Source organism: Setaria viridis, chromosome 3 (genome assembly GCF_005286985.2).
Source record: "Setaria viridis chromosome 3, Setaria_viridis_v4.0, whole genome shotgun sequence".
Classification (NCBI taxonomy): domain Eukaryota; kingdom Viridiplantae; phylum Streptophyta; class Magnoliopsida; order Poales; family Poaceae; genus Setaria; species Setaria viridis.
In genome coordinates this window covers 3,064,956-3,079,161 of record NC_048265.2, presented here as the reverse complement: position 1 = coordinate 3,079,161, position 14,206 = coordinate 3,064,956, and the positions used below count along the sequence as shown (strand labels likewise).

At 50.0% G+C, this 14,206-nt stretch overlaps 2 protein-coding genes across 2 annotated transcripts; one reads left to right on the top strand and one right to left on the bottom strand.

The window, feature by feature from the left end:
- Positions 1–971: 971 nt before the first annotated feature.
- On the bottom strand, positions 972–6,601 carry LOC117849503 (phosphoinositide phospholipase C 2). The gene is made up of 7 exons (XM_034731073.2): positions 5,995–6,601; positions 3,212–3,408; positions 2,921–3,056; positions 2,345–2,820; positions 2,125–2,242; positions 1,557–1,793; positions 972–1,460 (listed from the first exon to the last, which is right to left on the bottom strand). Exons 1-7 carry the CDS (start codon positions 6,301–6,303, stop codon positions 1,149–1,151), a joined length of 1,785 nt encoding a protein of 594 aa, XP_034586964.1. The 5' UTR covers positions 6,304–6,601; the 3' UTR covers positions 972–1,148.
- A 5,027-nt stretch (positions 6,602–11,628) lies between these two features.
- On the top strand, positions 11,629–12,552 carry LOC117849474 (uncharacterized protein At4g08330, chloroplastic). Its single transcript, XM_034731037.2, has 2 exons — positions 11,629–11,905; positions 12,000–12,552. The coding sequence occupies exons 1-2, from the start codon at positions 11,832–11,834 to the stop codon at positions 12,367–12,369; spliced, it is 444 nt and encodes a 147-aa protein (XP_034586928.1). The 5' UTR covers positions 11,629–11,831; the 3' UTR covers positions 12,370–12,552.
- Positions 12,553–14,206: the final 1,654 nt, after the last annotated feature.

The window sequence follows — 14,206 nt, the reverse complement described above, 5'->3', positions numbered from 1 at the left end:
ACTGTAGCCATGAACCGTCAAATTCAGAGAGCGAGAGAGACACAGGCGTCGTCGTCAACTCGGTTACCAAGTTTCCATGCCATGTATAGGCCGCTAACGATATCTGATTGACTTTGCGTTTATTTATGCGACGGCAGCATGCCATGTCTGACCCAACGAACAAGTCATGTACGAGTCTGCCTGTTAGAACTTGACTTTGAATTTCATTTATATGTTATTTTTTTGAAACAAAGAAAGTTCGCACAAGAAATTATTTTACAATCTGTTCCTTCAAAGCATCATCTTATCTAGTCATATACTCAGATACTACCAGTGCTGAATTACAAACTTTCTTTCGGTAAACACGTGCTAAAACTGCCCTGAATAACTATTGACCATACGATTAGCAGGAGAGTTGAGCTGGCAGGGTAAAATCTTTACTAAAGCTTGCATCTAAAGGCCTCGTTTGGTAGAGCTTCGGCTTCTCATAAAACTACTTCGGCTTCGGCTTCTTCGGTGGAGTGGCTTTTTTAGTGAAGCTGAAGCCGTTTTGCAAAACGTTTGGTAAAACGGCTTCTCAATGGCAATATATGTAATTTTATGATCACTTAATGCTTGGAGAGAGAGGAGAAGCCGGTGAAGCCACTTTTTTCGGCTTCTCCTCTATAATGTAAAAGCTGTTTTGCGGCTTCTCCTCGACTTTGGTGGTGAAGCCGTTTTGAAATTGACCTTTTGGTAGGGCTTCACCAAAAGCCGGTGGAGAAGCATTTTGAGAAGCCCTACCAAACGGGACCTAAGATATAACTAGAGATCCACGTGAACTAATTTAAACCCTATCGAGCGGTGAGCGCCATGTAATCAGTCCATGTTCCGCCATTGACGAACATGCAGTCCTGTCGAGCACTAGCAGTAACTTTTTCTTCAGTAGATACACGGTACAACCGCCTTGAATAACATTCGCCCTCTGTACTAACACGAGCAGTACTAGTTACTGACATTCAATGACGGGATCGATCTTTTATTAACCCATTTATCACACCAATGATAATCACAACACAATCACACTCCCAGTCCCCGTGTCGTATCACACAGATGCACATTCCTGCACAAAGCATCACAGACAGCGAACCAACAAAAAAAATTCTCTGAACATTCATGCGGGAGCAAGGTTACTTGGAGGAGGAGGGGAAGAACTCGAAGCGCATGAGCAGCTTGACGGATCGCAGCGGCTGGCCCTTGTGGTCGCAGAGCCTGACGGTGCGGATCCCCGGTCGGAGCTCCCACACCGGCAGGCATGTTTGCCCGCCGAAGTCGTCCTTCTGGTGGTTGTCCGACTCGTGCACCTCCACCCGGAGCAGCGCCAGCTCCGGCACCGCCAGCGGGAACTCCCCGAACTCGTGGTCCCACGTCGGGATCCAGCTGTCCATCATCACCCGGGTCTGCTCCATCCTCGTGTCCGCCGCCACTCCGGCGATCCCCACCTGCATCCATTTCCAGCCAAGATTAGCCAGCCATTCGTGATTTCATCTCGTCAGGTGATCGCTTAATGCATCGCACTGTCAGTCAGACGGACTAACCCTTGCGTAGAAGTCTGGGGGTGAGCACTTGTCGAAATGCGTCTTGCGGAAGTCGAACCTCCAGCCGTCACCCATGTACACCGTCACCTTCAGCCTCGTCTTCACTGGCAAATCGGCTGTAGGGTCGAACAGTTTGTCAGGGTCGCTGTTCATCAGGATGTCGGGCTTCTTCACGTAGCCGCAGCCGCCGTTCGCTCGGAACATCCCTTGGGTTAGCCACAGCTTCCGTCCGTGGCCCTGAGGAGTACGTGATAGCCAACACTTGGAATCAGCTCGGCACAGCTTGCAGTTCATTCAGACATAATGGAATCCTTTTTGTTCATCGCATTACATTGTTTGCAGTGACTAAACCTAAGAAAGGTCTAATAACTCACTTCCATGGGGAAATAAATTTGTCAGTAACAGTAACACTGCATAACATAACTCCAAGATGCCAGTCAGTTCAGTATGCTTCAGATTTACAATGTGACACCACATATCCTACTGAGATAGCAAATACAGTTGGAACGGCTAAGTTACTGAAGAAACACACACATACTGACATACAAAGTTACTGAAGTGCAGTTACCTGCATGTTTGCTGCAACCATCTGAGCTCCGTACCTCCACCCCATCATCGGATTGTAATTCGACGACGTGATGCGCGTTGACCGCGGGAATATCCGCAGCAAGTTTCTCTGCGTAAACCTGAAAATCCACAGTCAAATCCGTGATGCCCGTTGACCCTGGGAAGGATTCTGAAAATCCGCAGTCAAATCCGAAGTCAGGTCATCTGAAACCGAAGCTCACCTGATGATCTGAGCCCCGTGGGAGACGATGGCCTTCTCGTACGCCTTCTCTCCCAGGCTCATCCGCGTCACCTTCTCCGGGTCGACCTTGAGGTCCTCGTCCATGTCGTGCTTCCTCCGGGTGAGCTGGATCGCGATGAGGCGCTTGTACTCGTTGTCCGCCCCCTGCCGCGCCTTCTTCTCGGCCTCGCCGTCCGGCGGCTCCTCCTCGCCGGCCTCCTCCGCCTCGTACTTCCCGCTGTACTGCTCCGACATCTGCCGGGAGGGGGCCCTGTCGTCGGAGATCTCCTCACCCCAGACGCCCTCCTCGGCCTTGTCGTCGGCGGCCTCCTCCTTGTGGCTCTTGGTCTGGAGGTACTCCTTGGGCGGCTTCGTGGAGATGATGACCTTGCCCTTGAGCTCGTCCGGGGAAGGGAACTCCTCCATGTTCTCGGACTCCGAGATGTACAGCATGTCCCCGAAGGTCTCCTTTAACATCTGCAAGCATTGTTATCAGTGATCGCACAAAAGCATCAGTAAGTAAAGCTTCGTCAGAGTTTGCAATGTGACATCATGGTTCACAGGAGGGAGATGGCACCTTGGCCACTTTGGCTTGGAGGTCCGGCGTGAGGTGATCTTCCAGGGTGAGGATGACGGGGTAGGGGGATGACGTGAAGGCGTGCTCCTTGATGGCCTCCAGGCACTTGATCAGCTCCACGGGCGACGTCCATGTCCTGCATATTTTTCATCGTCGTCAGAGCAGCAGCAGGGCAGCGTAGCATATTGAGCCAACTTTTGATTTGGGCATTCGCGACAAAGCCCAGTCCTTTTCTTTCTTACGTTGTTGGGCCAGGTTTTGGCCCATTTATACTAAAATGCATTAGCCCACCTGCCGTGGAGGACCTCGACCTGGTCCTTGGCGGCGTTGGGCCAGAGGTCGAGCTCGATGACCCTGACGCCGTCGAGGAGGGCCTTCACGATGGGCCTCTCGCTGCAGCCGCTGCTCAGCTGGTTCCCCGTCAGGTACGAGTTGTGGCCCGTGTAGATGAAGTAGTGGGACAACGGCGAGCCCATGTCCTGGTAAACCTGCACTATTCATTCCATCTTGAGCAAAATCGGCTCGGAGGAAATGGTAAATTATGTTTTTTTTCCAAAACAAATACATGCTCACGTGGATGCATGTGTTTATGTAAAATATGACTAAAATGGACAGAACAATACAAAGGAAGAAACAAAAAAGAAACTCCCAACTACAATTGATAGCTACTCCGTATGAGCTTGCGACCGTCACGTGCACGACCAAATCCACTACCGGGAGGAGATAATGAACATGGCACACTGAGAGAGCTCGCCGGGGCAGTTGGAGTTACAATTCCAGTACTGATCTGATCCCTCCGGCAACACTGGAAATGGTGGCAGAATTGAAGCGAGGGCGTCACTACGGTGAGCTTAAATTAAAGGCGTGCAAAGAGGGATTTGTGGCCGGGGGTCAGGTGGGGTAGCCGGCTACTGATGATGCGGCCGGGGACAAGGTGGTGGTGGCCGTTGGGAGTGGGAGTGGTGGCTCCGGCGTCGAGGCCGAGGCGGGGCCTTCCGGCCTGCAAGTCTAGCACTAGGAAGTGCTAGGACCGGCTTGTCGCGCGAAGTGGCCGAAGGACAAGAACAATCGACCAAAAACAACGGTGGGGTTGACATCGTTGCACTTGCACCGGTGGTGTTTGGTAAGGTACAACATGGAGATGGAGCGAGTAATTCCAACCGATAAATCCAAGAATCATGCTTCACCATTTGTTCCTGTTGATCATCTCACCATATTGGGCTTTAGCTTCCTCTAGGTGACACCGGTTTTTTTTTTAAAAAAAAAAATACCGTCCTTGTCGTGTTTCAGGTGGGTGGGTACCAGCTTTTTAGAAGCATATAATCTCACCGGCCTTAGCAGCTAAGCACCATCACTAGCTCCAAACAAAACTGAACCAAGTGTGTGAGCTTCGTCTCCAAGTGCTATATGCTAGATATAGCTAGTATAAATTAATGTGCATCTCAATCCCATAGATGTCCAGTTCTTTGATCATCTAGAGAAAACACTACTTCATCGACTCGCATTTTGTGACGGAGAGATGAGAATGAATCTGATTGTTACCATCTGTGATACAGTTATAAGTGGGATTACTTTCTGGATACCCACTATGATTTTTCAAGAACTCAACATCTATGGACTGCATGCATGTGTTGATTGCGCTAGGGTGGGTCATTATCCTGATTCCCGGACTTTAAAGAGTTGATACACGGGAAGGATTCCGTTTTTGCCACTTTTTTGTCAGTGCAACACATAATCAAAGTACCCCTCGCAAAATCGTACTAAAACTGTAGAACTGCCCGCAATGGTGAAATTTGGTTACACTAACTAGTATTGCACTATTAGCTTTCGGGGCTTGCTACGAGTTACCTTTTTTTAAATTTAATGTCTTCAATCCATTTTTTTAAGAAACATGGTACTTTTGAAGCTTATCATCATTGATATTCTAAAACCACTTTCTTTCGCGAAACTTAAAACTGTAACATTTTGTCTGCGTTGTCATCGAAACCTTCTACCTTTTTTCAAAAAGGAAAACATTTACCCCTCTGATTGGCAAATTTTTCTCATGACGACGTATATAACATGCTTCCAACTGCTCTCTCCTTTTGTAAGAAAAAAAACCCCCCAAATATCATGACATACTTCGTTCTACTATATGTTTTGCAAATACGTTACATTGCAAATGGATGTGGAAGTTGCATTTTGAAGGCTAATGATACCTGAATGACACTGAAATCTCCACATGAAAAATGGCACACGGATTCTTCTTTTACATCAGCATCAACCACAAGATTGTCAGCAGTTTTGTATAACTTCACTGTCAAGTGATTGTTGCCAACTTACCTACTACCAAGTTCCGACCGGGATAGATCAAAAAAGAAAAACACAGGAGAGGAGTGAATTCTTCAGGGATTTTAATCTTAATCTTGGTGCAGTACACTAACCTACAGATGGGGGCATGACAGATGTGCCCAACAGTTAACGAAAGTGACGTGGTCCGTCGTATATGTAGGTGTAGTGCAATTGTGATGCTATGCTGGAGGGACAGAGCACATGGGCCTAAACTGTTCATCCATAGCACAGGTCACAATTATGAACTGTACTGTTGACCTGACAGCCAGCGTTTTGTCTTTACAAGTAAGCCCCTATCCTTAAGTGAAATAAATATCTCCAATCTACTGGCTATTATTATTGTTCGTTCATGTGTCCAGAAAATTTATTAACTTTTCTTTTTTTTAAATAAAAATAAATCTTAATTCTTTCAGTTTCACCCATACGCCGATATGCGTGCATGACTACATGCGCAGTTGCAGAAAGGGGAGCTAGCTGTCGTCATATTTGCATGGTGATGTTCAACTCTGCGAGACTGCGATGTCCATACAGAGATATGATGATGGTATGCACTGTATTGAGAATTGAGCCGCAAGATAACATACTAGATCGAATTGGAAATTTAGAGCTGCATGTGTAAGATTTATGGTTTAGAGATGTAGAGAGATAGAGAGATCGAAGAGCAGTAAAAGATTTGAGTAAAAAAAAATAAAGGTGCATGAACAGAACAAAAGAGGGTAATAAGCTGCAGAAAAAGGAATTACCCCTCTGCGCGGGTCGAGGGCGGCGTTGGCGTTGCTGCAGAGCCAGCGGTGGAAGCCCTCGGCGGTGAGGCCGCCCTTCTTGAGCAGCCTCTGCTCCGCCGCGAACGCCATCACCTCCCTGGCCGCCGCCTCGGCGCCGGCGTCGGTCGTCTCCCCCTGCACCTCCCGCATGAACCTCCGCAGCGCCTCCTCCCGGACCACACCGGCCCCGTCGGTGTACGCCTGGAACACGTCCCTGACCGCCTCCGACGGCTCGTTCGACGCCGCCCGGAACCGCCGCAGGAAGCAGCACACCCTGTACGTCGTCATGGCGGCCGAGATCGACGACGACGCGGCGGGCTAGCCGACAGCTGCAAGCTGCTGCTGTGCTGCTCTGCTTAACTTGTTGCCGGAAAATATGGATATATATGTGTGTGTATTTTGCTGTTGGATTTGTAGATATATATAGATGGTAAGTAGCTAGTGGTGGAGCAGTTCTTCCCGGTCCTAATATATAGGGGTGGAGTAGGAGCTCCAGTCCAGTAATATGGAGTAGAACCTTAGTAGCTGGCTCAACAGCCTTTCAGTATGTGTGGTCACCGAGTGTGCGTGGACAAACAGTTAAGTACATATGCTGTGTGTGTGTGAGACAAAGAGAGAGAGAGAGAATAGCTTCACTGTCGATCAATGCAAAATGCTTCTTGTAAGCCTTGAGAAATAAGAAAGACAAGGGGTCTCTTTTTTCTCCTTTTGCGTTGTTTGAGGTGTGTGGGGGAAGTGAGTTAACATGTTGATGCATCATGTGTGTGTGTGTAGCAGTAGTTTGCAGCATTAGATGTTAGAGAAGAACAGTTAACCAATACCAATGTGATGAGCCGGTATGTACTGCTGGTCATCAGCTGCTCCTTTCACCCTGACGTGTGCCCAAAGCACATGGTGGTCTGCAACTGGTCCCCAGCAGGCACTGATGACTGATCAGAAGGATATTACGTCGTGATTACGTGTGATGTCAGTGCCAATGACACGTGGGACTAATCAGCTCTTAGTCGCCAATCGACGATCGATTCACTGCATATAGCAGACATGGAGGTGATTATAAGCAGGGAGGTTAATTCGCAGGTCCCATTCCCATCTATCCAGATGGTTTTTCTTTGGTGGATGATGTGGCACATTTGTTGGTTTGCTCCTTTTGGAGATTGATGCGCAAAGACGTGACCAAAGCGGAGCTTTCCAGTCTACAGCCGTTTGTCACCAAACAGGCTGTCCATGGACCATGGCTCATGTACTGCCAATTCCGTGCCCATCAGATGTTGCAGATATGTAGGAGTATTACCTGTCTGGATTTTTGGACTCGTCGTGGATCACGCCCAGCTGAAGAGATTTCCACGATGCTCTTGATGGCATTGGCACCATTGGTCGCCTTCGTGCATGATTGTTTTGCTTCCTCTTTCCGCTACACACGTTGTCGCTTCACACAGTGTCAAGATTAAAGATGGGTCGTCGGACACGACAGCGTATGCGCATCCTGCATGATGAGCTAGTAGATGGTGAATACTGCTTGTCTACTTTCACTCGACTTGTTACGTTCGTGTGTACGTATCTTTGCTAGTCCTGGAATATCGTCAGTCTCATATACTCAAAATGTTTGACAGAACTCTTAAATCTTTGCTCCACATGATTTTCAAAAAATGCTAGGAGCTCTGATGAGAGAGGTTTCACTTGTGAACAGGTGGTAGATCGACGTCCGGGTTGAAGCGCTGGCAGGAGAGGAAGCTTGATTCTTTTTTTCGAGAAACGCTATGGTAGCCTGGTAGGCATCTACCTCCCTGGACACTGCATTAATCACGGATGTAAAAAGAGGATGTAAAAAGATGAAAGAGAGGGAGAGGTAATAATAATGCACTATGTGATAGAAACGAAACAGAATGACCACCTTATATATTGTGTATTGTCAAAATGAATTTTATTTCTATTCCCTCCGTTCCAAATTATAAGTTATTTCACTCAAATTATTTTATATTTGACCAAAATTATAAAGAGGATCACAAAAATTTATGGTACCGAATAAATATACTATAAAAATATATTTAATGAAGAAACTAATAGTAATTATTTGATATCATGAATGTTAGTAGTTTATTGTATAAATTTAGTCAGATATTTTGACTTTAAAAAAAGTTTGAATAACCGGAGGGAGCAGTAGGTACACGTGGATAGGACGCCTACCAACCTAGGTGTCCAGGTTCCCGCCATTCCCGGTACTGCTCCATGTCAATGACAGCCGGTTTCGTCGGGTAACGTATTAGTTTTTCCAGTTCTGTTGGCTCGAAAACACAATCAGTGGTTAGGGATACGTTGAGGTATAGCCCAGTACGTACGCGTGTACACCTGATCGAGTCAAGTCATGCATCTTAGGAAAAATCCATGAGATGATGTATATGTGTATAGTAAAATAGTTCATCCACTGAGATAAACTATACGCCCACAAGTTGTGGCCATCCAAGTGTTGCTCTATCGATCTTGCTAGCGCCATTAAACATAATGAGGAGAGAGGAGCCGATCCTACTCCGAGTAATAGATGCTGCGTGCGTTGACTCGAGTCGTTTGTGTCCAATGTAATCAGGCCTTCTGGCTACTGTATATATACAAGTAGCTGGTACCATATTAACATTTTTTTGGTAATGAAATGTGTGGTTTCGTGGTTTATCATCTTCAGCCGAAAGCGAAATGTGTGCAAACATTTAACAACAATAAGGGGGTAATTTGACCAGTAAGTTAAGATGTGTCTGTATGATTTCTGATTTTCGAAGGAGGGCAAAGTAGATTTTACTCTACCGATGCCATCGGCATGCACCATACATGAGAACCAACAATTCTTCTTTGTCCTAAATTATAGATTATTTTAATTTTATTAGATTCGTAGACTTTGTTATACATAGCATCTATAAAAGCCAAAACGACTTATAATTTAGGATGGAGGGAGTAGGTGTGAGAGTGAGACGTCGACGGTGTATATACCAGATTACATGAGTTCGCACCATAGATGTAGGGAGGCTCTGTCTCTTCCTCGACCTATAGACTGGCAGAATGGAAATGTCGAAATGAAAACACTGTATAGAACAGGAGCACGATCGAAACAACACCAAAGGTCAGTCACCCTGCTGCATCGCATCCAAACGTTGCCTTCAGCTCCGATGCTGGAACCGATTCGACCCGTGCAATGAACAGACAGGGTGCTGTCCTGTTATAATGTTATATACTTATCTGAAAGCAAAAGGCCATCGCTCGGAGACAGAGTGTGGAGGGTGCAGCAAACATCGATGATGGACGACCAATTAATTCGTAAAATCCAAATCAATCAGGGTCACTAACCGAGCACCTGCGTGCGCATTTAGAAGCAAATGATTGCGTCTGGTGTCCGGTTAGCATCGGCGAGACCCAAATTTCTCGACTCTCATTGACGCGGTCATCTTTTTTTTTTTTTGAAATAAACATTGGCGCTGTCATCGAACGAACAGAGACGATAGAACGGAGAGAGCCTGCAGTGCAGGGTCCCATGCACGATCCCATCCCAGAAAGCAGGTATTGTTGCCCCCGACCGATTTTGATAAGTCATCTGCCTGAGTTTCTTTGCGACAAAAAAGCTTGTGCGTGTAGACGCTGTTATTCAGTTGGTTTTTTTTAAAAAAAGAATGGACTCCCAATTTGGATTACGTGAGAACTATCTGCATCTATCTCGCCACCTTTGTTACAAAAGGCGTCCCTATGTAGGCAAGCTAGGCTAGGTGATTAGGCCGAACAACACCGCCTCGCCTAGCACCTCTCTCTGTTAAAAAAAATCATCTAATTTTATCTTCTCTACCGGTTGTTTATTCCGATCGTTGTGATTATTTTGCAAAAAAAATTCTTCAACTTTTTCGTAATCAACCCACAATTCTTGAAATAGTTCTTGACTTTTTTAAAAAGTCTCCAAACTTTAATGCAATTGACCCGAGGTCTAGCCTTTCCTCCTGTTCTTTTGGCCCCCCACATAGCGCGCTTGCCGGTGACGACGCGAGATGCGCGCCACTGCTCCGTCCCTCGCGTGGCCAACTCTCCCCACGCACTACTGCCGCTCGCCCTAGCGGGCAACTGCTCCCTCGGGCTACACGCCCTACCCGCCATCTGGACCTAAGGGGTGAAGGAGAGAGGAGGAAGGGAAAAAGAAACAAGGACCGAGTGCCTCCTTGCAATCAACCAAGTAGAGCCATGTACCAGCGAGGGCATGGCGCTAGGGAGGGGGGTACAGTGGCAATCAGCAGGCAACGCAAACATGGGCGTAGGCCGGGACCTCACACCGCCTCTCAATGATGTCCATCCTCTTCAGATCCGGAACTAAGGCCTCCGCATCTAGCAATTGGGGGTCTGATTTTGCACTTAATTGGAACGATTTAGAGTGGATTATAGAAGGGAGGTGGATGGAAACGAGAAGAAGAGGAGGACGCACTCCTGCTCATGGCGGCTAGAGGCACTGTGGCCTAGCGCTCGAAGCGGGAATGAGGCTAGGCACGGGGAGGACGAGCGCTTGCCTGGGCGATGACGAGGATAGGGCCAGATGCGGGTGGCATTGATGGACGAAAAGGTAGCGACTGGTTGGATGATGATGAGTACAGGGAAAATCGAATGAATGGGTAGAGCGGAGGTTAAGCGGTGAATTTTTTTGACTTCCATGTGTGGGTCCCACATAATAAACATATAGCATCAAACCAACCGCAAATGTCTTCTACTACTGTACTTGTAAAGAGAGGACTATTAGAGACAACGCACCAACACATTATGAAGCGAAGCTAACATATTAGGAATAAGTGAATAATAACATGAGAGCATAATAATGTGAGAGAAGTAAGGACCTGTAGCAACGTGCTACGAACGGCATTTCTACTCGTAAGTTATAAATTATCTTAATTTTGATAAAGTCTTTCGATGGCCACGGAATAGAGGGCATCGGAATATTGGCCCAAAATTGGCCTCCATAAGCTCAATCAGGCCTATCTTCTTCGAGAAGACAAGCCCAAACTTGAAAGATGCTTGAGGGCCTTGAGGCCCAAAAGTAACATCTTGGGCCGAGTCTAGCCCATGGACGATAAGACCAGGTTTGCTGCACTCACACACCATTCTTTTCGCTCAGGTTAAGCTCAGAAGTCAAACGTCAATAAGGCAGGCAGAAGTTTAATGCTACTCGTACTGCTAGCGCTGCGTTGACTCCACTCGTACTAGTACATCAGCATGAGAAGCCAGCAAACTGCACAATTTGCAGGACATTTTATCCTTGCCTGATGCTAGCACGGTGCCCGCCGCGGCCGGGGATCATCGGCGTTCGGGCGGCAGCGCTGCCATGCCATATCCTCGCCGAAGTAAGCGCATGCGCATCTATCCAGTGTTCCAGTTGCCCTGATGATTGGGTTGGTTGGAACGTGGGCAAGCCTGGCACTCTGGCAGGGAGCACGCACGCACCCCGCTCACCGCCCCACATCATGCATGGAAGCCACATCGTGCGCGTGTCCACGTCATAATTATGGGACCGTCCCTGGCGACGGGCAGAGCTGTGCTGATGTGCTCCACCTCCACGCGCCATCCCCGCGCGGTCGGCGCAGACCCACGCCACGCCTCACCTGCCACCTTCCTTGCAGTTGCAACTGCAATTTCCCCTGCAACTGCAAAGCCCTCCTGGCTCTCCCACTCCCAGCATCTCTACCTCTATATATGCTGGCTGACTTGTCTGTCTTCAACCGAGTGAAGAGTGTCGACAAGGCAACGCAAGATCCCAACCAATCCAGCGACAGTTAACTGCCTGCCAAGAACACGAGGCAAGCTCGCCGATGGAGCAACCGACGGACATGGAGAAGAAGGACGCGTCGGCCCTCCAGAGGAGCCTCTCCGCCGTCACCTACTGGTCAGTGCTCTCTTTGCCTCGACTTGGTTTCTGCTCCGAGGATCACGATGGGTTAGTTCTCCGGCTGACGAAAGCTCATCATCCATCACGGCAGCTGCGGCGCGTGCGGGTACGACCTGCGGCTGCGGTCGTCGGACCGGAACACGGCGGGGATCGTGGGCGGCGGGTACGGCCGCGCGGCGCGGCGCGGGGTGGTGCCCTTCGACGCCATCGACGACGCGCGCTTCGGCCACGCCGACGAGTTCCGCTGCGTCGACGTGCGCGCGCGCAGGCTCTTCGTGCGCCGCACCCGACTGCTCTGCCGCAAGTGCGGCGCCAGCCTCGGGTTCGCCTACGACGACCGCGCCGGCGACGCCAGGTCCCCGCGCTACGACATCAAGATCCGCGCGCTCCAGCCGCTGGCCTCCGCCGCCGATGATGACGGCGGCAGCGCCGACATGGCCACCTCGCCGCCCGCGCCATGATTGATTCCTTCCCGTCTGCTCGATGCTGTTGAGTTGAGAATTGAGATTCTTGTCTTGCTCCTCCTTTTTCCTGACGCGTTTGCTGCTGTTTTTTACCTGCACAAGTCGCTGTCGCCCGTGTTTCCGTCTGCAGGCCGCTCTCGCTTGCATCTCAAGAAATGTACAAATCGACGCTGACCCCCACTTTTCTTTGTAATTTTTTTATATTCAAAAGAAAAGGTGATTTGATTTGAGGGAGGTTGGGCACGGCGGCACCACCGCCGCCACCAAGCTCCCCCACCCTCTCCCAGCCACGCCACCACCAGAGCCAGCCGCGGAAGCTCGTGTGGCGGCGGCGAGGCCCTCCTTCCCCTCCTTCCCCACTTAGCCCCAACATGGTCGTGTCTCCCTCCATCGGTAGAGGTCGTCGGCGGCGCCAAAGGCCGAATCCATCCTCTCGGTTGTCGGATCTGCCACGCCCCTCGCTAGATCTGCCTACTACTTGCTAGGATTGGTCTCCTGTTCGTCAGAGTAACCATGGTTGCCATCAGAGGAGCTTCGGCGGGCTGCGCGTGGCGGCCGTGGGCTACTAGCCCCCCACCCGCTCCGCCCGTCCGGCCACCGCCGCAGGCGCCCACGGGCCGCGTCGGCGGTGGCCTCCTCTTCTCCCCCGGCAAACCCTAGGTCGCCTCCGTCGGCTTGCCTATCGCCGACCGTCGCCGCTCTTTCTCTCTCTGGCCAGCTCAGTCACAGGATCCACCGTCTGGGTCCCGATCTGCGCGTCTTGGGCCAGGACTTGCCGTCCGGGAGTGGTGGCAGTCCCCTGGCCGCCGGTCGCCTCCCGGTGGCCGGCATGGCGCAAGGTCGCTCCTCCCCCTCTTCATCGGATTCGCTGGCCACCATCTTCCCCGGGCTCCCCTGACTTGTTGTGGCCTCCGGTTGGGTTGGCAAGGGCAAACCCTGCTCCCGGTACTGTCGTCGCACTGGGAATGGTGCCTGCGGCTTGGAGGATGCGGAAGAGGCGGGGGGCTTGACGGTGTCACCGTGGCCCGCAAGGTGGAGTCACCGGGTTCGCTCTTTTCGATGGTCGGCGTGGTGCAAGGTCGCTCCTTCGTACTGCATCGTCGCTCTTCCTTCGGCAGCAGGGGCAACTTTAAGCCACCGGTCTTCGGATCCACTGTCCAGGGGTGGCCGGGTGACCCCAAGGTCTTTCTCCCCCACTGCCTTCCCCACAAGGTCATGGTCGTTCTCTTCAAGGTCGTCTCTCCCCGCCATGGGCTACAAGGCTAGAGGCCCTTGGTCGTTGTGATGGCGATCACTGGCCTGCGGATGTTCCCCGTCGTCGTCGCCGTGGATTGCTCGCTGCCATCCCATCGATTTGCCTCTCATGCAGGCCTTGGCGGTTAGCTGCATGGAGTTGGTTTTGGGGCCTTAGTGAAAGCTTTGCCCGGCATTCGCTGATGCCGACAACGGTTGCATTCCTTAATGTAGCTCACCTCGTTAAGGGTGTTGTTGTGGCCACCAAATTCATTTGGTTTTGCCAGGTGAAGATTTGGTCTGGTCCTCCGTGGACAATGGACAATGGCGACGTTGGCATCGCTCCTCCTAGAGGCATCGTCTTGTATGACATTCTCGCTCTACCTCTGCTGGTTCGGGGTTGTTAGGCAATCGGTGATATGCATGTGTTCATGGTGTCCTTATCTCCTGCAGGTTTCAAGCGTCTTAAGTCGTGTTTAAGGTGGGGGTGGTGTTGTGGTTCTTTTTTTTCTGTTGTTGTGTTTCCGTTGTTGGTCGTAGGTGATGGTTCTTGTAACTCTATATTCTATATTTTAAGATCTTTTCTAAAATTGCGTCACTG

Excerpts from the sequence above, each read along its gene's own strand:
- LOC117849474 (XM_034731037.2), top strand. The coding sequence starts at position 11,832 with ATGGAGCAACCGACGGACATGGAGAAGAAGGACGCGTCGGCCCTCCAG. Across the intron at positions 11,906-11,999 it reads CTCTCCGCCGTCACCTACTG|CTGCGGCGCGTGCGGGTACG; the intron begins GTCAGTGCTCTC and ends CCATCACGGCAG.
- LOC117849503 (XM_034731073.2), bottom strand. The coding sequence starts at position 6,303 with ATGACGACGTACAGGGTGTGCTGCTTCCTGCGGCGGTTCCGGGCGGCG. Across the intron at positions 2,821-2,920 it reads TCCAAGCCAAAGTGGCCAAG|ATGTTAAAGGAGACCTTCGG; the intron begins GTGCCATCTCCC and ends CAATGCTTGCAG. Across the intron at positions 1,794-2,124 it reads TGGTTGCAGCAAACATGCAG|GGCCACGGACGGAAGCTGTG; the intron begins GTAACTGCACTT and ends CGTACTCCTCAG.